Below are 24,999 nucleotides of genomic sequence, written 5' to 3' on the forward strand. Positions count from 1 at the left end.
CCAAATATTTTCTCTCAGTCTGTCAGTTGCCTTTTAACTTTTATCAGTCTTTTCATTTGTGGTTTTTAATTTTAATTCCAGTATAGTTAACATACAGTGTAATATTAGTTTCAGATGTACAATATAGTGATTCAACAATGCTATACATTACTCAGTACTGCTCATAAGTGTGCTCTTAATCCCCTTCACCTATTTCACCCATCCCCCCTACCCCCTCCCCTCTGGTAGCCATCAGTTCTCTATAGTTAAGAGTCTGGTTTTTGTCTGGTTTTTTTTTTCTTTGTTTTGTTTCTTAAATTTCATTTGTAGATTTTTATACAGTGTCAAAGAATGTTTGAATTTTTTTGTTTCAAGATTTTTATAATTAATACTCCCTCCTTTCCTTTTGCAAGAGAATTTTAAAATCAATTTATCATGCTTAAGCGTTTGTGGGTGAGATATAATATCAGGGATTTACCTAAAATATTGTTTTTTAAAAAGTAGAGAGGGATACGTAAAGTTAGCAAAATCTTAACAAATTTTAAGCTGACAGGCACATTCAGCATCAGAGTTTATTATAATATTTTTTCTGTGTTTTTATATATGCTTAAAGATACTTGTACTAAAGAAGTTTTTTGTTTGTTTCCTTTGGGATTTCTTTCTTTCTTTTTTTTTTTTAGGCATCAGCTTTGCAAGTTTTGTTTTAAAAAATTCCGTGGGAGTTTTGGGTTGGACTACTTTGGATTTAATAATTAGTTGCAAGACAGCCAACATTTCATTCATTCATTCATTCATTCAACAAACATTTATTGTAGATGATAATTATGTGCCAACCACTGCTCTAAATTCTTGGGTTGTATCAGTGAACAAAACAGGCAATGATCGCTACATTCTAGAGGGGAAACAAAGAGTATACATAACAAATTCACTTTAAAGTATGTTAGAAGGAATGATCCTATCCAGAACAATTATGTACCTCTCCATTTGTTCAGTCTTCTTTTACATCCTTTGGTGACATTTTAAATTTTCTCCGTGAAAATCTTTATTATTTCTTGTTTAGTTACTTCTAGATATTTTAGTCTTTGTTGTCACTGTGATTTATTTCTTTCTATTCTGTTTTTTATTTTATTTTTTTAAAGATTTTATTTATTTTTTTGAGAAAGAGAGACAGAGATAACAAAGAGTGAGAGAGAGAGCACGAGTGGAGAGAAGAGGGAGAAGCAGGCTCCCCACTGAGCAGGGAGCCGGACACAGGGCTGGATCCCAGGACCCTGGGATCAAGACCTGAGATGATGGTAGATGCTTAACGAACTGAGCCACCCAGGCACCCTTAGTCTGTTTTTTAAATGGCTAATCACAGTGGATAAGAATGTTCCTGTGTTTTTCTTTGTTGATTATCAGATTATTCTCTGCGATTTTTAAAGTACAAATTCTCTTCCTTTGTAATATAATCAACTCTGTTTGTTGTTCTTGGTCTTCTTGTTGTTGTTACTGTTTGTTGTTTTGTTGCTTTGGCCAGAACCTTAATCACAACATTGAATAAAAGGAGTGATAATGAGTATTCTTACTTTTTCTTAATAGTATATAAATGTTTCTACTTTTTATTCTCAAAGCTTCCTGTAATTGCCTTTTAAATCCTTGCTACCTGAGAGAGTTTTGTTATTGTTCTGCTTATTAAATCACTAACAAGTGATTTAAAATAGGTCTTGAATATTATAAATACCTTTTTTGACATTTGTGGGTTGTATTTTTTTATTATGCTGTTAATATAAGGGATTAATGGATTTCTTATTGTGGAAGCACTGTGGATAAGAATCTATTCCTATTATGTTATTTTTTGTCAGAAACCATGGAATAGCTTTCTCTGGAATCTGTTAAAATACAATCTATTTTAATGTTCCTTAATCCTTGCTATGCTTTGACTATATCTGTTGAAATTTTTGTTTTTATTTTTTTTAAGATTTTATTCATTTATTTCTCAGATTGAGAGAGAGAACACATGAGCAGGGGGAGCGGCAGGCAGGGGGAGAAGCAAGCTCCCTGCTGAGCAAGGAGTCCGATGCAGGACTTGATCCCAGGACCCGGGGGTCATGACCTGAGCCCAAGGCAGACGCTTAACCAACTGAGCCACCCACTTGTCCCTCTGTTGAACTTTTTAAAAACACACTTGCTTGGCCCCACCCTACACGTATGAAATTTGGTGGGTGGAGCCTTAGTATGTGGAAGTTTTCAAAGCTATACAAATATACCTATCATCAGCCACTGTTGAGAACTAGTACTCTAACATGTGGCTCAGAGGTTCTTAAAGCGTAGCTCCCCATATGGCAGCAACATCATTACCTGGGAACTTGTAAAAAATGCAAATGCTCCATCCCCATCAAAGACCCACTGAATCAGCAGCTATCTGTGTTTTAATCAGCTCTTCAGGTGGTTCTGATGCATAGTCATATTTGAGAACCACTGATTAACAAAAAGACAGAAGGAGAGACGGAAGGAAAGAATGAAGGAAAGAGGGAAAGAAAAAATGAAAGGAGGATGGAGGGAGGGAAGGAGGAAGAAAGGAACAAATCATCAATAAGATGATTTATCTTCTAAATTTATAGCTTAATAACAGTAAGAAGATGCCACCCATGTGTGACTTAATTGTTTTTTTAATCTACACCTGTTCATCCCAGATCTCTCAATGCATGTAAATTTGTATGGAAAGTAAATCCTCTCAGGTCACCTGTAGAGTTGAAGAAAGTGCCCTGGAGGACCAATACTGTTAATGGCTACTTGGGTAACCTGAAGCAAAGATGAACTCAAGAAACCTTAATTTTCCAATCCTGCCATTAACCGAAGTTTGTAGCTTGGGAAAGTCTTAAATTTGCTAAAGTAAGTCATCAGAAAAAAATGAGAGGATGGCGCTAGATAAATATTTCCCATACTTTCTCAGTGTGAGGACTCTTCATTTGTATCAACAAAGCCACAGACACACTGCACATGATAGTAGTGAAAAAATATACAACAGCAAAAGTTTCATCTGAATTTACTCATTCCTAGAAAATGTCATATAAAATATTAACAATTCAAGTAAATTTCCAATTCTAAAAAGATTAGCCTCATGCATTTTTTAGATTTTATTTTGTTACTGAAGAAAAATCAAAATGGGAAGTCTTAGATTTGCCTAGGATTATAACACTAAACAAGACATTGAGAAAAGGAAATATCCATTCTTTGAAGTTGTATAACTAAACTGAAGAGGCAATTACTGGTCATTCATTCAAGGAAACAACCTTTATAAGACCTCTCCATTGGAGTGACATTGTACTCAAAACCAAAGGTTTCCTCTAATATACCCAGTCATTGAGAAGTATATTAACCAAAGGAGCATGATTACATGGGTCAAAATAGAATTACCAGACAAAATTCAGAATGCCCAGTTCAATTTGAATTTCAGATAAACAACATAAAATGTCTTAATGTAAGTATATCCCAAATATTGCATGGGATATACTTATACTAAAAAAAATCTTATTTATCTGAAATTCAAATAGAACTGGGTATCCTATATTTTTTTTGCTAAACCTAGCAATCCTGGTTGCAGTGAGACAGAGCATGGCATAGTCGAGACACCAAAAGAAGTTCTGAACTTCTAACTAAGCATTTCCTAAAACATAGTATAGTTTATGTGAGATTACGTCAAATAGTATAATGATTTATTTTGATAACTTTATAGTTTAATATACATTAGGAAAATATAAAATTATCACATGTATAATATAGCATGAATATATTTAAAAATTTATTTTTAACTGTAAAAAAAGGTGAATCAAATTAAAGAAAAATATTAAGAATTATGTAGTGGTAGCCCTCAATATGACAGATATTTGAGGAACACAGGGCATTATCAGAAAGAGTGGGAGAGGTAAAATTAGAAAAGTTGACAGAAGTCAGGTCAATACAGACTTTTTTTCTAAACTAAGTCATCTATTTTTATGGAAGAGGAAGAAATTTTTACTTTTGTCTTTCTTTGTTATCCACACCTAACGAAGACCTTCATAATATTCCTGAAAACAGTTGATGGAATTTTTATGTTAAATGGATGTTTTTCTTGTTTTCAAACCGGGAATAGTCATGTCTCCTTAAATATCTGAGCCCAAGGACACAGATACTGAGAATTAAAAAAAAAAAAAAAAACCTGCAGGGATTTGCAGATATCAGGTCAGCATGATGATACAGAATAAATAATCAACCCAGAAAGGCTGACTTTTCTATCTACAAATGTACTAAGTGACCCTGAAAGTCAATCTTCAACTTTAGCACTTAAAGACTGATTTCACAATGTCTACCAAATTATTTCAGTAGAAATTATATCCCACTCCCCAAAATGGGCCTTTAAACCTAGTGGAGGACATCATTCTCAGATTTCCCTGGAATAGAAAGGAATTGCTGCCCACACAGTTCTCTTCCCGATTCACACCTGCCACTTCTGAACACTCCTTAGGACCAGCTGCATAGATGTCCTTTGAAACTATGCAGGAGACTGTGTAAACAATTTACAGAAGTCCGAGATTAAAAATGCTCTATTTGAAGCCTCATTGGAGTTTAAAAATCAAGCACTGGTCTCACCATGCTTTACAAATGGGAGGAGATACACAGGAAATGAACCCAAACACTTAAAATAAAGCTACAATTTATATAAAAGATGCCTTGTAGTAACTTTGAATGAGGATATTATTATCATCTGTGTCATCTAATACTAAAATGATATTGGCACATGTTACTGTTATTTAAAGATAACGTGCAAAAGATTTTGTGGTTGAACAGACTGTACCTGGAGATAGTTCCTGGTTTGTTTTATTACCTACCTCCTAATCTACATAAATTTCATCTTGAAATGTACCAGAATAAAAATTAAGGTTGACTCATTTAACTTGCCTAGAAATTCTGACATAGCATAATTATGTTATCTTTAGCTTCTGACTGGCTATTCAGATGAAAATCTTCACTGCTTCTGAAGGAAAAAAAATTAACTTTCTGGTTCTTTAAGCAGGATATTATTTTAAGAAAGGAAAGTCTTGAGTGAGGAATTTATTGTCCAGTGAAATGTATAACACTAATATGAGATTTCATACTAGTCCAGCTGGCTGCGGATCAAATAATTCAGAATGAAGTTGGGCCAAGTCTTTTGCTAAAAGGTCCCTTTCTACTATGGGTGAACAAGGAGTATTACCAGCCCAGAATAGCCAGTAAGATGCGTATAGAATCAAAGACAGTGTAGGGGCCAGAAGCTTGGATTATGAATCAGGAAGTCTTAGTTCTATTCCTGGCCCAGCCTTTAATTTATTATGGCTATCTATGTGATGCCACAACCCATCGACAAGCAGAACATTCAGGCAGTGCTAAATTTGCTGAGCCAAATGTCCACTATTGGGAAGCAATCAGGTCTTTTACTGAATTTTTTTGGTTTTCTTCCAAATGCTTGGCATTAGAAAAACAGAACCCCTGCATCTCTGGGGGCAACATCCTTTTCTCTAGACTTCATATTTTCCCAGTCTTTAAAATGTCTGGTAATTCTCACCTCTCCCCACTCCGTGTATGTGTACTATGTCCTGTATTGTTCAGTAAAGAGCATCTGGAGAAAGAGGTGGGTTGGAATTATCTTCCCCAGATAGAAGGAAAGAAGGGTAGTGGAGTCTCATGTTCAGAGAATTCCTTCTCAGAGACCTAGAGAGAATGACACCCTAAAAATCCTGTTTATCTCCCCCAGATCCCATTGTGATCAAAGTGACTTCACCACCCAGGGAATAAATAGCTACTGGGGATAAATAAGGAGCACCTTTCAGATTTCCCAATGGAAAACCATGTAGGTTAGCCATATTAGGCTTTTGACAAAAAATCAAATTGAATAGTTTTTCTGCAAATTTCCTTAAGTATCTATTGATGAGTTCAAGAAAGAAATACAACTGGAAATTTCTTCCACAACAGTGATATATATTATCTATACCTTGACAACAGCTAGTTACAGTGTCAAGACAACAGGATGTTTCTGTTCTTTCTGCTACACAGGCATATATTGGGAAAAGGAGACATATATCACACCGTTGACTCAAGGTCGGCTCACAGGCAACCAAATAGCTTTTCCTCATTAAAAAAGCAAATCATGGCAATCCCATTAAGAATAGCCTATTCATGTTCTAAACAGGCACTTAATTCTTAGCTGTGTTAGGTTGTATAGAACATGGGGAAATACTTGCCTACTCTGCCCTGGTCAGACAACATGTAGAGTAATATATTTAATTCTGGGCACCAACCATTAATTGGATCATTGACAGAATTATGTCATATGCAGAGAAGAGTAAATAGAACTAATGAGGGATTGGAAACATGTCATATGAGAAATTGTTAAGGGAACTGAGGATGATTCACCTAGAAAGGGAAGGAAATGGGCACAACATAGTTCTTCAAATATTTGAAAGACTCTTTCATGGAATAGACACGACTTTATGCTGTCTAGTTCTGGAGGGAGAAACTGGGAAGTGAGGAATGCAGAATTTGACTCCACGGCATTTTCTAAACAGAACTGTACAAATATGAAATAGGTAGCTTCCTAGGGAACAGTGCATAGCGCACAGGAGATGGTCAGTAAACATAGTAAATTACTGTTAAATTAAAGTGTAAAAGAACTAGTCTAGATGCACAAGTTTTGTGCATTTAATTGTGGTTATTGGTGTTCTTCTAAAGCATAGTTTCTGTATATTGGAAGGAATGGAGCCAAGTTGTAGGAGTTGAGGAGAGAATAAGTGATACCTAAATGGCATTTAATTAGTAATTGCATCCATAAAAGGAAAGCAAAATAGAATATTGGAAAGAGACCAGGACAGGGAGTAGGGAGAGATGGGCTCTATTCAGTTTGTCAATAGAGAAGTAATCTGGGCTTAGAACTCCCTGGAATTCACTTTCTTCTGCAAAGTCAGGATACTATGGTACCAATAGCCATGGTCCTACAGTTCTAGATTTCTAAAGTCTTAAATTTTGAACAAAGTATTCAAGCAAATAATGAAGTTATTCAAAGAAATATGTTTTGACTTGTCAAAAATAGAAGTATAAAGATATATTATAATGAATTTTAAGGTATTTTACAAACATAGATAATGGATAGTTCAAGGAAGGCAGATAAATGAGGACTACTAAGAAAAAAGAAGTCTCCAGAAGAACATTAAATTTAAGTCTACAATTTAGACTGAACTCTACCTGGGCAACAAAAGCAAAAGTTAAGGAAAGTAAATGCATTAAATGAATAAAATGCTTTATTTCAGTATTGACTAAACCATAGATACAACCATTGATCATCTGCTCACGTAAGCTCACAAGAGAAAACTTGGGGCATCTCTTCCAATTCTGCATTCAGTAATGTCTAATTGGTAGCTGGAAATTGGCCACGGCAGTATTTATGTCACAGAAAAATTGACACAAGCTACAGATCAGGACTTTCTTTCTATGTGGAACCTAGTTTCTAAACATTTACCAATATACCACTCCCTACTTCCAAGAAACAACTTCACCAAAGAGTGACTTCTTCTTTCACTTTGATCTCAAAATATACATGGGCATGTTATAAAAGTATTTGTTGTTGTTGTTTTTTAAAGATTTTATTTATTTATTTGACAGAGAGACAGTGAGAGAGGGAACACAAGCAGGGGGAGTGGGAAAGGGAGAAGCAGGCTTCCCGCTGAGCAGGGAACCCAATGTGGGGCTCGATCCCTGGACCCTGAGATCAGGCCCTGAGCCAAAGACAGACCCTTAATGACTGAGCCACACAGGCACCCCTGTTGTTGTTGTTTTTAAATCCACTGTAGTTAACACACAGTGTTATATTAGTTTCAGGTGTACCATATAGTGATTCAGCAACTCCTGATATTATTCATTGCTCATCAAGATAAGTGTGCTCTTAAATTTGTTATTTCCTTATAATTACCATATTGTGGGTCCAGTTTAGAGTTCTGGGGGGAAAGAAGACTATAGGACTAGAAAATAATCTTAGGATAAATTGAACTATTTAGCGTGTATTAGTCATGTGGCATCACTGGGTGTAAAGTAGGGTGAGCTTTCCAAAATGTTTAGTTGTCAATATGTGGTAAGAGCTCTAAAAGTTTAAAACACATAGTAGATCACTTATTTGCTGACATCCTACATGTGACTCCACTACAAAGAATAAATATGACCTTGTACAGTGACTTTCATAACAGAATATAATTTCACTCCTGTTTATATTCACCCTCACATTTCCCTAGCACTCATTCCTTCCCCTGTCACTCCCCTTCCCGGTGTTCCCAACCTTTTATCTGATCCTCTTACTTATCCAGCTCATTCCTGTCTCAGCATCTTGGTGTCACTCAACACTCTGCATGAAATACTATTTTCCCAGTTCTCCTCCTTGCTTTCTCCTTCTCTTTCCTCCCTCCCTCCCTCTCTTCCTGTCTTCCTCTCTTCCTTCCTTCCTTTCCCTTTCTCTCTCTCACTTTCTTTCTCTACATCTGCACCTCCATCTCTCTCTTCTACCCCATTCTTTTTCTCTCCATCATGATTTAGCCTTCACTTCCACAGAAAACTCTTCAACCACCCTATACCAAGTGGGAAACCCCTCTTCAGTGACTACGTAGCTTCTTACCCTATTTATTTGCTTCTTACACTTGTTCCTGTATGAAACCATTCTACTTATGAATTTGTTAACTTCTGTTGTCTGTCTTCTCATGGTTGACCATAATATTCAAGAAAGCAGGGATTTTTTTTTTTATCTCTTATTCACTGGTGACTATCTTGTCCCTTTAATGGTGCTTTGCCCATAATAGCTATGACTGCAGGAAAGAAGGAAGGAAAAATGGGAGGGGAGAGAATTTAGCATCTTGGCCTTGATTTGAGCAGGTTAAGTTATTGAAATACCGAAAAAATCATTAATATGTAGCTTCATTTATTAAGAAGTTCCTCTTCATGGACGATGAAGTATGAAATATGAAAGTATGAAATAAAAGCTTCAGTATAGAAGTCAACCTAGCGAAAACCTGCAAATATGCAGCTCTGTTTTCAGGCATGAGCTATTTGCTGGAATTTAGCCATGGGTATTTGAAAGCTTAGAACAGTAAAATATTAATATCTGGGCTTTAAAAACAAAGACAATAAAATTTACCCAAAGCATCTGATTTATAGTCAACTCTAGTTCGTGAAGTTTTACAAATGTACAACACAGGATACTTGTCTGTGTAATTGACACTTCAGGCTCAGTGTAATGGTGGTGAATAAGGAAGCATCCAGGAAGGAAGGGGAAAACAATAGGCTTATTTCTCTAAAGGAATATTGTAGACCAGGGATGTTTGGTTTTATTCCTTTTGGCAGAGCATTTGAAATAATTTGATGCTCAGTGCATGGATTTGAAAATGTTTTTAAAGCACAATCTCAGCATCCAGTTAATTCAAAGACAAATTGTTTCTGAGACCACTGCTGGTAGGGCTAGGACAACTCATGACATACTGCTTTATCCAGCATTAACTTAGTAGCTGGAAAAATATCAAGATACACTTTCTAAGGCTTTGGGAGATGTTATTTCACTGGCTCCCATTGATTTCATTATTATTATTCCTGAAAACATATTGCATGTGTAATGTATAACTTGACTCATCTGCCAGGTAGAAAAACATAATTTTTGTGCTTGAGGATGTTATAACTGGGAAATGAAAATCACACAAAAAACATATGTGGATATAGAGATGCAAAGAACATTGTCTTGCCAAACACAACTTTGGTTTAAAAAAGAAGGAAATTATACAAGCAAATACATTGGAGAAGTAATTAAGAAGACTTTGAATCTTCTATTAGTAAGATTTTCCATTTTCTGGGTATTTAGAAGAGAGTTAAACTGAATAATCTCCAACATTTCCAGGACTCCCTTTTAAGATAGAAGCAGGATTTTACTATAAATAATGCTCTTTTGGGTTTTTTTTTCTTTGTTTTTTGCTTTTTTAGAGAGAGTGCGGGTGCACACACAAGCAGGGTGGGGCTGGGGGCACAGAGGGAGAGAGAGAGAGAGAAAATCCCGAGCAGTCTCCAAGCCCAGCGTGGAGCCCACTGCGGAGCTTGATCTCACAGACTCTGAAATCCTGACATGAGCCAAAACCAATAGCCAGACTCTGAATCAACTCGCCTCAATAAGACTCTTTTGAATAAAACAAAGTTCTGTAACACTGAGGGATATGATATATAGTAAGGTTTAAGTCTGTTTGCAAATATCCTGGACACTCTTAAGCATAAAGCATAAAACTTCATGATGATAAGAGTCTGTAATTGTGTCAGAGCCTCATGACATGTTTTAGACAGCAGGGACGATGAAAGGAAATTTAATAATCACAGCACAGTATTCTGAACAACAAAAAAATCTTTATTTATCTTAGTTTATTCTCAAAATTGATGTCTTTGTGGAAGTGACTAACTCTCAGTTTGACATTGGGCTGTTAAACCAAACACAAGTTCAGCTTACCCAAATAACTTATCGTTAGCTTAATTAACGACTCTTTGAACAATTTAATTTAATAAACCAATTATTAGACATTTGGAAAATAATGCTCTGTAATGCTCTGTAATATTAACAATCTTCTCTAGTTCTTGTGGGTACAGAGACCCCTACAGAATTATTTAATCCATGAAATTACCCTAATAATTCCCTGTTCTTTGGGGATTCCTCCTAACGATGGCTAGAGAATTTAGGAGATTAAAAGAAAAATTCCCAAAACAAAAGGTCTGATTCAGGCAGTCATCTTACCATCCCATTGTCAATACCATCACCTGCTCCGTTGTACCCACACCCCTCAGGTTTCTGTTGTGATATATTTTCCCTTTGAGGTCTCCACTGGTGTTCCTTTCAAAGCTGATTTCATCCAGATAAATATCAAAGACAGATGAGAAGATGGCAACATGAATGACGAATGATTTTCCTCAAAAGGGCTAGCCCCGAGTCTGTTGCATCTCTCAACAGATTTTGCTTCTGAAGAACCTTACTGTGCTTTCCATGGCCTTTTTTCCCCCCACCCAATACTCTACCTAACCTTGATACCTTACACAACACACAGGGAATCTGGAAGATACCTAATATTAATTAACTTGATTTGAATATGCAAGAATAGTAAGCAGTTATGGCCTAATAACTCTATAGGGTTAATGAGAAGCTTTAGGTATTCCTGTAAGCAACAGTATTTCCATAAACATATCTCTGTATTATAGAGAATTTAGAATAGGCAACCATGATAATTTACAAAAATATATACAATTATGGGGGCTTTTTCCAAGTGTGTGAAGGAAAAAGAAGCTTGAAAAGAAATATTGACAGTGATATAGCCTGAAGTAGCAGTAAGTAAATGGCCCCAAGCAAAAACAAAACAAACAAAAAAAAACAAACATAAAAACCTGTCCACTGCACAAACTGAAATCCTGACTTCTTTGATTATTTTCCCATTTTTTTACTGTACTCAGAAATATTCTTTCAAAAATATTCTCTTATATGGATCCTTAAATGTCTAACCACAAACAGTTATTAGTATGTCATAGTTGATTTGTACCATGAAAAAAGTAATGTATACCTTTTCCCAAGAATAATGAGCTGAAAAGTAATAAATATGTATCAGTACTCACTGATGTTTTCCTTCTTCTTCATTGTACTTTTTTCCAGAAGATGTATATTTAAAATTCAAGTAAAATGCTTCCTTGGCTGTAGGTCAGTATCTTTCCAATGAAGAGCCCATTGATGATACAGAATAGAACTTCCTTTCCCCCTTGAGTAGAAGGCTGCCTATTATTCAGTGTCCTTTTTGTCACATTGAAGAACAGGGAACTTTTTATTCTTTCCAAGAAATGGCCTTTTCAGATTCTGTAACAACATGTTCTGTTCCTCAGGAAATAAGAGAAGATCGAGAGAGGGCGCGGCTGGACTCCATGGTGCTGCTAATTATGAAACTGGACCAACTTGATCAGGACATTGAGAATGCCCTCAGCACCAGCTCCTCTCCGTCCAGCACACCAACGAACCTGCGGCGGCACGTTCCTGTGAGCTTTCCTCTTTCCACTTCTTTTCCCATGAGAATGCTACCTCTTTATTTCATACAGTCCCTCTTGCAAATGAAACATCTTCGATGGGAGCACTGTATATATGTGGTCCTGATACGTGTTCCATAAAGATCACAAGTAATTCTGTGCTTGATGCAGTATTATTTAAAAGAGAAGTTTGATTAAAAAGGAAATGGTTATTATTAGTTAGACAGAAAAGAGGGTAATCTGGGGAAATTGTGTTTCCTAGAGATCAAATCATCTTTATTGTAGTTGTTTCTGTCATTGTCGGTCTTCTCTGACATCCTGTGAACACCATTAGCAATGCTACGTCTATCTTGTTTAATGTTTCATTTCCAGTATCCCACAAATTTATATTGCATGTAGAAGATGCCTAAATATCTTCTTCATGCACACATGCATGCACGGATGTTTGGATAGATGGGTGAATGGATGAATGGATGCTGGACTGACCCAGCATACTACAAGAAATAATTTAGATGAGATTAACTTGAAAGCACTCTGAAATTCACTCCATGCAACACAATGAATAGGCCAGAGGGGAGAACTTTATTCTGCTGTGCATTAATGTCATATAAGACAGACATTCCTCTGAGATTCTGACATTCAAAATAAGATTTGGAAGGCAGATTCCAGGACTGACTGTACACTTTACATATTTACTATTAGCTTTATATTAAATGGCTTAGTTTCTATATATCTAGCAAATATGATGGTAGATTTACTTTTCATTAAGCCATGAATCCCTTTTCAATTAATCTATTACTTTTACTATGCAATAATCAACACATTAAGTCAAGAAATTATGCATTTACCTAAGATCAAAGGGGTGGAAAATCCTATATATCTGAGCACCTACCAAAATAGAACTATTCTGTAACAAATTCTTTAATTAGTATAGTTCTATCATTGATTCTGAAGTTATTCAAGACTTATTCTGACTATGGGGCTGAATATTTCAAAGTAAATAAACAAAATGATAACTAACCTTGGCATATGCTAGGTATTATTCTAAATGATTTGTACATGTTAACAATTCATTCCTCACAACATTTTTCAAATGAGTGAAACACACAGAAGTTAGTAATTGTATGTGTCAGAGCTGGAGTACACACCCAGTGAGTCTTGGTCTAGAGCCATGTCATTTAACACCACAGCTTTCTTTAGTTGACTGTGGTGGATATCTTAGAGCTTAAGCAAATGAAAGATGATAGATTGATGGACAGAGAGAGAGAGAAACAAATGAAGAGGAAGAAAGGAAGGGAGGAAGGAAAGAAAGAAGGAAGGAAAGGAGGAAAGAAGGGAGGGAGGGAAGAAAGAAGGAAGGAACGAACAAACGAAGGAAAGGAGGGAGGGAGGGAAAGAAATTAGATGCTTCAACTTAAAATCTAATAAAATGAAATCTTTGTTCTTGCCTGTGATCTTCTGGATAATTTTTTCTTACCCTTCAGGATTCATCTCATTTCATCTCTACAGTGCCATCTTGCCTACATCTCCTTCTGTCTTCCCATAGAGAATCACTCACTCCTTCCGTGGTGCTGCCATAGTGTCTTACACATACTTTAGTAGGACAGGCATCCCTATGGAAGAAATACAATCAAAGTAATCTGAAGACCAACAAGAAGGGGTGTTTTAATCTTGCTTACATATGAAGGGTGTGTAGAACAATTATACTCATTTTCATCACTTTTTTTTTTAAGATTTTATTTATTTATTCCACAGAGATAGAGACAGCCAGCGAGAGAGGGAACACAAGCAGGGGGAGTGGGAGAGGAAGAAGCAGGCTCATAGCGGAGGAGCCTGACGTGGGGCTCGATCCCATAACGCGGGGATCACGCCCTGAGCCGAAGGCAGACGCTTAACCGTTGTGCCACCCAGGCGCCCCATTTTCATCACTTTTAAAGCCAGAAATAACCATATTTTTCAATAAGAGGTATTTCTTAGTAGTTCTTTGCCATGAATGTAGGCATGGGATACATTTTCTCTTTGTAAGTTGTCAGTAAGAATTGTTAATATCTCCCTATCTTTTTAATCTCTCCCCTTTCCCATCTATATTAAACTTTTCTCAAACCCCATGTATTTAGAGGAAAAAACACAACTCAGATTTCTGCTAAATGCAGCTCCATATTGTTGTCTCCATCTCAGAAAGCAAGACAGCCCTTATCTGCTAGACATGTTTCTTTGTTCAGTGATAAAGGCAAAACAAAAACAGAACAAATGCAGGTGATGATTTTAGGATTCACTTACATCTTCTGCCTCCATTTGAAGTATAAACTGGATTTTAATTACATGCACTGTCTCATGGACTATCACCACCATTGCTGAGCAGTGGTTGATTATATGAACAGAGATCCATTTCTAAGTTTTCAGTTCAATATATACTTGGAATAGGCAAAATAATACCATAGAAACCTTATGAACTTTGCAGTTTGCAGGCCTGGGTTCAAATACCAGCTCTACAACTGAATATCTAAGAATGCAAAAAAATTATTTGATTTCTCAACTTCAAGTTCATGTGAAAAAGGCAATATTATTTCCTATCTAATGGCTCATTGGGAGGAATAAATGAAAGAATATATGTTAAGATGTGTTGCACTGATCTGGCACAGAGCACGTATTTACAATGTGTTATTCCCTTTTCTTCTCCCATGTACTCACACCAGGCGCTAGGCTAAAGATGAATAACACGTAGCCTGAAACCCTCAAAACATCTTTTTGGCCTTTTGGTTTTTCTAGGTCATCCCTTGTTCTTTATTTCTTTCCTTGGTATTTAAAGCTAATTTTAAAATTCTCTCATCATTCAAAATTTTTTCCACAGGCACTTTCCATTTCTTTTGATAATTGCACCATGGAATAAAGGGATTATAGCAGCATGATTATGACCTTGATCATCTAGCAAGAAGCACTGTCCCAGATTCAGAGAAGAAACTCCCTTTTTCACACCCTTATACTCCACTGTGAATTTACAGCTTAACAGGGAAGACAAGACATAAAATGAGACAGTGATCTCAGTTTGAGATTACTTAGGAGAAAATGCTGGAGTGGGCTTTCTACCTATAATAAAGGGTATAAAAAAATAATAATAGACTAGAGTCTTTAAGAATGGCTTGAAGGTGAAAAAAAGTAAATAAAATAAGAATAGAAATAGAAACAGAATAGAAATAAAGATTTAAAGAGGCTGCCTTGACAGAGACTTGCAAGTTGGCTATACCTTGGTGGTTCAACCCAGCTCAGGATCTGGTTTTCTCCTTTGAAATCCAAATACTTTATTTGGTCCAAATACCTACTTCGTGTCAGTCTCTTAGAGCTGGCAAATGATGACCCATCTCATGGAATGAATAGGAGTATGTTATTTCATTTACCCTCAACAATCTTAAAATAAGAAGCTGAGCTTCAGAGACAATGAGTAATTTACCTAAGGTCATACAGGTGGGGAGTAGTGATAATTTACTGAAAGACAGACAGATGGTAAGATTTATTTCCACATCTGTCAGACTTCAAAGTGTGCTCGTTCCACTATATTATTACCCTTCCCAAGATGCAAATTGTTCATTCACAGTGGAATAAGTACCATTTCCAGAACCAGAATCCCCTTTTCTGACAGCCAGGGAATTTTTTCCCTGATAACAAGGTATTCTGAATATTAAGTTACTAATTGTACTTGAATTAATGTGTAAACAAGGCAGTATTGATAATATCTTCAGGTCGTTCATCTTTGCCATCGAGAAGCTTAAGAAACATATAAGCCGGAACCCATTACACTACCTTTAATTGAACTTCCAACACTGTTCTACAGTATTTTTTGGTCTTCCTGGACCTTTTCCCATAGTCCAAGGCAGCTATTCAAGAATTCTCTTATTCTCCCCAAACCTTGCCCAACCCTTACACCTATCTCTTAGCAAACATCCTTGCATTCCTCTTCACAGAGAAAATGGACCATTGACATGAACTTTGCAGCCTCACAACCGCAAATATCTATAGGTACTCCTCTTCTTCTCTCTTTTCCTCCTATGTTCTCCCTTATGAACCAAGCTCCTCTTCACCTAATATATATTCCGTGATTTATTTCTTGTCTGTTGTTCCATCATTTCTCTTCAACTCATCTCCTGTCTGAAAAATCCAGTAGTAACTCCTCAGTCTTCAGCTGTAGCATTTGATGCAATTGTGTATCCTCTCCTCCTTGGATTTCATAACTCTCGGGACTCTCTGGACTCTGGACTCTCCTCTCTTTCCTTTTCTTTCATATCCTCAGTAGTTACTTTTCGTATACTAAAGTGACTCCTCTTCCTGTTTTTACCCCTTAAATCTTATCTCCAGATTTTAAACTAATTCTCTCTATGTCTGACAGAATATTTTCTTTGGAATTACCATGGCTTATGTGATTTTTTCTTCATATCGAGACCGTTTTTGCTATCTCCAGATCTGTATATCCAGTGGATCACTAGCTACTCACTTTTTTATGCCATAATTGTACTGAGTGTGCGTCTCTACTATACTGTATTCCCTACCATCGTGGGAACTACTCCAAGATTTTTATATTCCCATTGCCTGGCACAGTTGAAGGATTTGGTAACAGTGATGAATGGAGCCTAGTAGGGAGATGATGTGGAAGATGACTTACACACAGCAAAGATAAGTCATAGGGAAATTATTAGATGGCAGTTGTAATGATAATTTAGGGCTTGTTAACCACTTAGTTTGAGTATGGTAGCTGTGGAAAAAGAAAAGAAGGAATGGATGTGAGAGATTCTGAGAGAGCTTGCATGTTATTTCTCATCTGAAGAGAGAGTAAACAAAATAATAAAGATTTGTACTAACCTACATTTTTGTGACCCTCCTTAAATCACTTATGTAGTTGTGTTTTAAGCCCCCAACAGAATATCACAGTAGCTATTTAAGGAAGTTGAACTGTGAGATCTGACAAATCAGTTTTAATGTCAGCCCTGCTGCATAATGTGAATTTGGTCAAATTACCTGCCTTAAGCCTTAACTACATCATCTCTCAAGTGATGATGATGATACCCTCCACATAGGGTTGGTGAATATTGAAGCAGGTAATTGCTGCATAGCATTGTCTTTAAAAGGTAAAAACACAATAAATGGTAGATTTTTAAAGTATTTCTCAGTTTGCCTCAGAACTGTTGTATTGTTAGAAAGGCAGAAGTTTACCCTGTTAATCACCTAATTAAATTATAAATGGGAAGGCAAAAAGAGTTCTGATATACATAAAGGTCAATTATAAATGGCTTATAAATTACCTGCTACTTACGACTGCCAATTTAATGTTGATTCAATTTGAAATTTTGCTTCCAATTGGGATGCCTTTTATTTATTTTTCATGCTTAATTGCTCTGGTTAGAACTTCCAGTTGAGAAGGAGTGATGGGAGTGGACACCCTTGCTTAACTGCCTTGGCTGAAACTTCCTATGTTGAGGAGGAGCAATGGGCATGGGCACCCTTGTCATGTTCCTGATTTTAGAGGAAAAGTTTTCATTTTTTCACCATTGAATATGATGTTATCTGTGGTTTTGTCATACATGGCATTTGTTATATTGCGATATATTTCTTCTATACACAAATTTGTGAGAGCTTTTATTATGAGAAGGTATTGAATTTTGTCAAATACTTTTTTTTTATCTATTGAGATGATTATATTTTTATCCTATATTCTGTTAATGTGGTGCATCACATTTGTTGACTTGTGTATTTTAAACATGCTAGCATCCCATTTGATCATGGTATAACATGCTTTTAATGTGCCACTGAATTCTGTTTGCTAGAATTCTGTTGAGAATTTTTCCATCTATATCAAGGATATTGACCTGTAGGTTTTTTTATTTTTGTTTTGTTTTGTTTTTCTTACAGTGTCTTTATCTGGCTCTGGTATCAGGGTAATGCTGGCCTTGTAAACTAAGTTTGGGAGTATTCCCTTCTGTTCATTTTTTGGGGAAGAGTTTGAGAAAGATTGGCATTAATTCTTCTTTAAATGTTTGATAGAATTCCTCAGTGAAACTGTTTGGTCCTGACCTTTCCATTGTTGAAAGATTTTTTTTTACTACTTTAATCTCCTTAATTATTGGTCAAGATTTTCTATTTCTTCATGATTCAGTCTTGCTTTATCTTTTTCTTTTAATTTCAGCTTTATTAAGGTATATCTGAGAAATAAAATTGTAAGCTATTTAAAGCACACATCGTGGTGATTTGATATATGTATACATGTGAAAAAATTCCCATCAGCCAGTTAATGAACACATCCATCACCTCACATATTTATCTTTAGGGTTTTTTTGGTGAGAAGAACATTTTAGTTATATTCTCGTAGCAAATTTTTTTTTTTTTAAGATTTCATTTATTTAGAGAGAGAAAGTGGATGGGGGCAGAGGGAGAGGAGAGAGAATCTCAAGCAGACTCTTCACTGATTGCAAAGCCCAACAAGATTGCAGAGCTCAATGATCTCATGACCCTGAGATCATGATCGGAGCTGAAATCAGTAGTCAGATGTTCGACCAGCTGAACCACCCAGGCCCCCTCTCTTAGCAAATTTCAATTATTATTTTTTAATATAGTCTTATCAACTGTAGTCACCATATTTTACACTAGACCCTCAGACCTTATTCATCTTATAGCTGAAAGTTTGTATCCTTTTACCAGCCCCTCTCTATTTCCCCCTTGGGCCCTTTCAGTGTTACTGGTGATTTAAAATTTCATAGCAAAAAACTATAAAACTACTCTCATTGTGAGGGCTAAGAAAAAGATATTAATATTTTTGAGTCTAGCTGTTCTTTCTTAAAACAATATTTAATGAGCATGTTTTACATGCCAGGAACTATAATGTATCAGTGAGCAAGACAGGTGAAGTCCCTACTCTTGTGATACATTCATTCTATTAAAGAGAAACAGATAGGTGCCTGGGTGGCTCAGTAGTTAAGTGTCTTCCTTCAGCTCAGGTCATGATCCCAGGGTCCTGGGATTGAGTCCCACATCAGGCTCTCTGCTCAGCGGAGAGACTATTTCTCCCTCTCCCTATGTCTGCCACTCTGCCTGCTTATTTTCTCTCTCTGTGTCAAATAAATAAATAAATTAATTTTTTTTAAAAAAAGAGAGAAACAGATAAGATTAGAAAAAGGGATGGGTAGAGGGTGGATGGATGGACAGATGGATGGATGGATAGATAAATAGGATGATGGATGGATATAATTGATATGTGATAGATAAACAAGGTAATAGATTATGAAATAATGATATACTGTGGAGGTTGAAGGGAAGAAACTCCTTTAGCTTGAAATGTCAATGAATGTTCAAGCTGAACCCTGGTTTGACAAGAAGGGGCCAGCAAAGGGAAATTCTGAGACAAGAGATAAGAAAGACATAGTTCCTGCTGTAGAAACCAGTTTGGTGTTTTAGAAGAACTGAAAAACAACCAGTATGGCTAAAGCATACCAAGAAACAAGAGAATGATAGAACATAAGACCAGAGAGTATAAATGCAGTATAGATGATATTCAACCATATGGGCCATGAGAAAGGTGAGATGTAGAGAGTAGGTACAGAGGTATTTAACTCATAGTTTTCTCAGGTTAAAATTATAGAGTGATATGTGCCTCTGTTGCCTCCTCTTGGGATTCCTCTCACCCCTAACTTTCCTTTATGCTCTCCTTATAACATAAACAGAATATTCGATGGATTAAATGCACTGCCTTTGGAGAAATTACGAAGTAATTGCATTCACTCAGCAGACATGGTAAATAATGTTGCAATAAACATAGGGGTGCATACATATTTTAGAGCTAGTGTTTTCATTTTCCCTGGATAAATACCCAATAGTGGAAATACTAGATTACTAGATAATATGATATTTCTATTTTTAAATTTTTAAGGAGCCTCCATATTCTTTTCCACAGAGGTTGCACCAGTTTACATTCCCATGAACAGTGCACAAGAGTTCCTTTTTCTCCACTTGCTTGCCAACACTTTTTGTTCCTTGTCTTCTTGATTTTAGTTATTCTAAAAGGTATGAGGTGATATCTCAGTGTGGGTTTGATTTACATTTCCCTGATAAGTAGTGATGTTTAGCATCTTTTTGTTTGTCTATTTATATGCATGTCTTTGGAAAAATATCTAAGTCCTCTGCTCATTTTTTAGTAAATTGTTTTTTTGGTGTTGAAGTGTATAAGTTCTTTATATATTTTGGATATTATTGGATGTATCATTTCCAAATATCTTCTCCCATTCAGTCAGTTGTCTTTTTGTTTTGTTGATGATTTCCTTTGCTGTGCCAAAGCTTTTTATTTTGATGTAGTACCAAGAATTTATTTTTGCTTTTGTTTCCCTCGCCTTTGGAGACATATCTAGAAAAATGTTGCTATGGCTGATGTCAGAGAAATTACTGCCTGTGTTCTTTTCTAGGATTTTTATGGTTTCAGGTCTCACATTTAGGTCTTTAATCCATTTTGAGTTTATTTTTGTTTATGGTGTTAGAAGGTGGTCCAGTTTCATTCTTTTGCATGTAGTTGTCCAGTTTTCCCAGCACCATTTATTGAAAAGACTCTTTTTCCCGATTGTATATTATTGCCTCCTTTGTCATAGATTACTTGATCATTTAAATGTGGCTTTATTTCTGGGCTCTCTATTCATTCTGTTGATCTATGTGTCTATTTTATACCAGTACCGTACTGTTTGATTACTACAGCTTTGTAGTATAACTTGAAATCTGAAGTTGCAATACCTCCAGTTTTGTTCTTTCTCAGGCTTGCTTTGACTATTTGAGGGCTTTTGTGGTTCCATACAAATATTAGTATTATTTCTCCTAGTTTTATTAAGAATATTGTTGGTATTTTGAAAGGGATTGCATTGAATGTGTACATTGCTTTGGGTATTATGGACATTTTGACAATATTAATTCTTCCAATCCATAAGTACAGAATACTTTCCATTTGTTTGTCACATTTAATTTATTTCATCAGTCTTTTATAGTTTTCAGAATATAGATCTTTCACCCCTTTGGTTAAGTTTATTCCTAGGTATTTTATTCTTTTTGGTGCAATTGTAAATGGTGTTGTTTTTTAATTTCTCTTTCTGCTACTTCTTTCTTAGTGTATAGAAATGCTGCCAATTACTGAGTATTAATTTTGTATCCTGCCACTTTTTTGACATTGTTTATACTTCTGGTAGTTTTTTTGTGGAGTCTTTGGTATTATCTATGTATAGTATCATGTCATTTGTAAATAGTGATAGTTTAATTTCTCTTTTACCATATAAATGCCTCTTATTTATTTTTCTTGTCTAATTGCTGTGGCTAGAACTTCTAGTACTACATTGAATAAGTGTTGAGAGTGGATGTCCTTGGCTTGTTCCTGATCTTAGGGGAAAAACTCTCAGTTTTTCCTATTGAGGATGATGTAAGCTGTGGGTTTTTCATATGTGGCCTTTATTATATTGAGGTATGTTACTCTAATCCCATTTTGCTGAGAGTTTTTATCATGAATCCCAAATCCCAAATCCCATGAATTCCCAAATGCTTTTCCTGCATATATTGAGATGATCATATGATTTTTAACCTTCAGTTTGTTGATGTAGTGTATAATGATTGATTGCAAAAATTGAACCATCTTTGCATTCCAGGAATAAATCCCACCTGATCATGGTGAATGATCTTTTTAATGGATTGTTGTATGTGGTTTGCCAATATTTTGTTGAGGATTTTTGCATCTGTGTTCATCAGGGATATTTATTTATTTATTTATTTAGTCTCTATTTATGTCTGCTCTGGTCTTTATTATTTTCTTTCTTCTATTCATCTTGGGCTTTGTTCTTATTCTAGTTCCTTTTGGTGGAAGGTTAGGTGGTTTATTTGATTTTTTTCCTATTTCTTGAAGCAAGGCTATATTGCTTTATTAATCCCTCTTGGAACTGCTTTGGCCTTGTGGCAGAGATTTGGGACCATTGTACTTTTGTTTTCATTTGTCTCCATGTACCTTTTTTATTTTTTATTCTTTGATTGCTCCATTGATAGCAATGGATCAAATACCAAATTCCATATTGATTTTATCTGGATGATCTATCCATCCTTGATGTAAGTGAAGTCTTAAAGCTCCCTAGTATTATTGTATTACCATCAATTTCTCTCTTTATGTCCATCAGTATTTGTTTTTAGTATTTAGGTGCTCCAGTGTTGGGTGTGTAAATATTTACAAATGTTATATCCTCTTGTTAAATTGATCCATTTGTCATAATACTATGCCCTTCTTTGTCTCATTAGTCTTTGTTTTAAAGTCTATTTTGTCTGATATAAGTATTGCTAACCTGACTTTTTTTTTCACTTCCATTTGCATGGCGAATGCTTTTCCATCCCTTTCACTTTCAGACTATATGTGTCTTTAGGTCTGAGATGAGTTTCTTGTAAGCAGCACATAGATGGGTCTTGTTTTTTTATCCATTCTGCAACTCTGTGTCTTTTGATTAGAGCATTTAGACCATTTACATTTAAATTAATTATTTTTTATTTATTTAAATTCAGCTAGCCAACCTATAGTACATTATGAGTTTCAGATGTAGAGTTCAGTAATTTATCAGTTGCATTTAACACCCAGTGCTCATCACATCACATGCCTTCCTTCATGCCCATCACCCAATTACACCACCCCCCCGCAACTTCCCATCCAGCAACCCTCAGTTTATTTCATATAGTTAAGAGTCTCTCATGGTTTGTTTCCCTCTCTGATTTCTTCCCATGCAGTTTTCCCTCCCTTCCCCTATGATCCTCTGCACTGTTTCTTATATTCCGCATAGGAGTCAAACCATATAATAATTGTCTTTCTCTGATTTACTTATTTCACTCAGCATAAGACCCTCCAGTTCCATCCATGTCGAGGTAAATGGTAAGATTTCATCCTTTCTGATGGCTGAGTAATAGTCTATTGTGTATATATACCACATCTGCTTTATCCATTCTTCTGTCAGTGGACAGCTGGGCTCAATTTAAAGTAGTTATTGATAGGTATATACTTATTGCCATTTTTAAATTTTGTTTTCTGGTTGTCTTTGTAGTTCTTCTTTGTTCCATTCTTCTTCTCTTGCTCTCTTTCTTTGTGATTGATAAATATCTATAGTGTTTTGTTTGGCTTTATTTCTCTTTATTTTTTTGTATCTATCGTAGGTTTCGGGTTTGTGATTTTATATATATATATTATATATATATATATATATAATATATATATATAAAACATCCTAACATCATATATAACATCCTAAGTTAATAGCAGTCCATATTCACTTGATGATCAGTTAAGCTCAAACCCATTGAAAGAAAGAAGAAAAGAGAGAGAGAGGTAAAGAAAGAGAAAGAGAGAGAGAGAGAAAGAAAAGAAAAGTGAAGAAAAAAAAGGAAGAAAAAGTATGTTGTTACATTTTATATCTTTTCATTCATATTTTTCTTATGTCTAATTATGGCCATTTATTTTCCAGTTAAAAAGCTCCTTTAACATTTCTTGTAAGGCTGGTAAAGTGGTGATAAATTCCTTTATCGTTTGTTTGTCTGGGAAAATCTTTATCTCTCCTTCAAATCTGAATGATAACTTTGCCAGATAGAGTATTCTTGTGTATAGGGTTTTTCTTTTTTTTTCCCCTTCAGCACTTTGAATATATCACATATGTCACTCTCTTCTGTGTGAGCTTGCAAAGTTTCTGTTGAAAATTAGCAGATAATCTTACAGGTTTTCCCTTCTAGGTAGCTTTTTGTTTCTCTCTTGTTGTTTTTAAGATATTTCTTTATCTTTAACCTTTGACATTTCAATTATTATGTGCCATGGCATGGACCTCCTTGGGTTCATCTTGTTTGGAACTCTGTGCTTGGACTTAGAAATATATTTCCCTCTGCAAGTTGGTACAGCCACTCTGGAAAACAGTGTGGAAGTCCCTTAAAAAGTTAAAAATTGAGCTACCCTATGATCCAGCCATTGCACTACTGGGTGTTTACCCCAAAGATACAGACATAGTGAAGAGAAGGGCCATATGCACCCCAATGGCGGCAATGTCCACAATAGCTAAATCGTGGAAGGAGCCGAGATGCCCTTCAACAGATGACTGGATTAAGAAGCTGTGGTCCATATATACAATGGAATATTACTCAGCTATCAGAAAGAACGAATTCTCAACATTTGCTGCAACATGGACGGCACTGGAGGAGATAATGCTAAGTGAAATAAGTCAAGCAGAGAAAGACAACTATCATATGATTTCTCTCATCTATGGAACATAAGAATTAGGGTGATCAGTAGGGGAAGAAAGGGATAAAGAAAGGGGGGGTAATCAGAAGGGGGAATGAAGCATGAGAGACTATGGACTCTGAGAAACAAACTGAGGGCCTCAGAGGGGAGGGGGGTGGGGGAATGGGATAGACCGGTGATGGGTAGTAAGGAGGGCACGTATTGCATGGTGCACTGGGTGTTATACGCAACTAATGAATCATCGAGTCTTACATCGGAAACCGGGGATGTACTGTATGGTGACTAACATAATATAATAAAAAATCATTTAAAAAAAAAAAGAAATATATTTCCCTCCTAGGTTGGGGAAGTATTCAGTTATTATTTCTTCATATAATTTTTCTATACCTTTTCCTCTCTCTTTTCCAAGGATCCCTATAATGCGAATGTTTGTTCACAGGGTGTTTCCCAAGAGATCCCTTCATCAATCCCTATTGTTTAAAATTATTTTCTCTTTTTGATGTTCAGCTTGTTTGCTTTCCATTATTCTTTCAGATCACTGTTGTGTTCTGCATCCTCTCATCTACTTTTGATTCCCTCTAGTGTGTTTTTTATTTCAGTTATTGTATTCTTCAACTTTTCTTGGTTCTTTTTAATATTTTCTGTTTCTTTATTGAAGGTCTCACTGAGCTCTTCCATTCTTTTCTCTAGCCCCCTGGGCATGA

At 35.8% G+C, this 24,999-nt stretch overlaps 1 protein-coding gene across 2 annotated transcripts in view; it reads left to right on the top strand.

The window, feature by feature from the left end:
- Positions 1-24,999, top strand: part of DLC1 (DLC1 Rho GTPase activating protein) — a 401,280-nt gene that overhangs the window by 94,396 nt on the left and 281,885 nt on the right. For both annotated transcript variants that reach the window (XM_045810850.2, XM_045810849.2), the window contains exon 3: positions 11,902-12,051. In XM_045810850.2, coding sequence (XP_045666806.2) covers positions 11,902-12,051 — 150 coding nt within the window. The remainder of the gene's footprint in view (positions 1-11,901; positions 12,052-24,999) is intronic.

Source organism: Ursus americanus, chromosome 27 (assembly GCF_024610735.1).
Source record: "Ursus americanus isolate L20-20 chromosome 27, mUrsAme1.1.p, whole genome shotgun sequence".
NCBI classification, from domain to species: Eukaryota; Metazoa; Chordata; class Mammalia; order Carnivora; family Ursidae; genus Ursus; species Ursus americanus.